General features: G+C 67.4%; 1 protein-coding gene across 1 annotated transcript in view; it reads right to left on the reverse strand.

The window, feature by feature from the left end:
* The window catches only part of ARAP3 (ArfGAP with RhoGAP domain, ankyrin repeat and PH domain 3), a 19,665-nt gene that overhangs the window by 17,175 nt on the left and 1,625 nt on the right, over positions 1-865 (reverse strand). The window contains exon 2 of the mRNA XM_017733402.1: positions 6-745. Coding sequence (XP_017588891.1) covers positions 6-705 — 700 coding nt within the window. The 5' untranslated portion in view covers positions 706-745. The remainder of the gene's footprint in view (positions 1-5; positions 746-865) is intronic.

Here is an 865-nt window from a genome sequence, read left to right on the forward strand (position 1 = left end):
TTGTCCATGACTCGGGGACGGCCGCGTCTCCTCCCGAGCGCTGTCCCGCCCTCTCAGCCGGGACGCTATCGCACCCATGGCCGCGGCTGCCCCTGGATTAGCCTGGGCTCCGGGCTCCGGGCTCTCCGAATCCGTGGAGCTCTCCCCTGGCACGAACCCTTCTAGTACCACAAAGGCTGCTGGTGCCCTGTCGCTGCCCGGGCAGTGTGCTGGCACCGTGGAGCGTGCCGAGGGCACGGGCACTGATCCCTGCTCTGGCTTTGAGCGAGGGAAAACCGTCCTCGGCTTGGGAACCGGCTTCACGGCGGGAGGAGCAGGGTCCTTCTCTCCAGGCGGTGCCTGGCTGGGCACGGTGACACGCGGCTGCGTCCCAAAGGCGTCACTAGTCCCTCCCGGCTCTGCTCTCATGGCATCCTTGCCCTCCTGGGGGGCATCCAGGGCCTCCGTGCGTCGGGAATGGGTGTCTCCTGCTGCAGGTCTCCCCCGGGATGGGCTCAGCATCCGTGTCTGCTGCGCCAGGTTGAGGATCCTCGTGCGGTGCCCGGTGGCGGTGATGCCGATCTGCTGCAGGTGGTGGCTGTCCAGCGAGGTGGCATCTCCGGCCACGTGGTAGCCGTGCTGCTTGAAGACATCCCGGTACCTCTCCAGGTGGATGGTGGCCAGCCAGTCTGCAATATCCGAGTCAGGGCCGCACGGGGAGCTCATGGCCCTGCGGTGCCTCTGCGACGGATGCTCAGCCCATCATCTGTGCGAGGAGGGGAGAGAGGGGCTGAGGAAGCGGCAGGAAGGGAAACGGGGTGGGTTCAGCTGCCCTGAAGTGCACGGATCCCGCGGGTGGGAGCGTGGGATGTCCCAGAGGTGCCCT

This window comes from Corvus brachyrhynchos, unplaced genomic scaffold (genome assembly GCF_000691975.1).
Source record: "Corvus brachyrhynchos isolate BGI_N302 unplaced genomic scaffold, ASM69197v1 scaffold545, whole genome shotgun sequence".
NCBI classification, from domain to species: Eukaryota; Metazoa; Chordata; class Aves; order Passeriformes; family Corvidae; genus Corvus; species Corvus brachyrhynchos.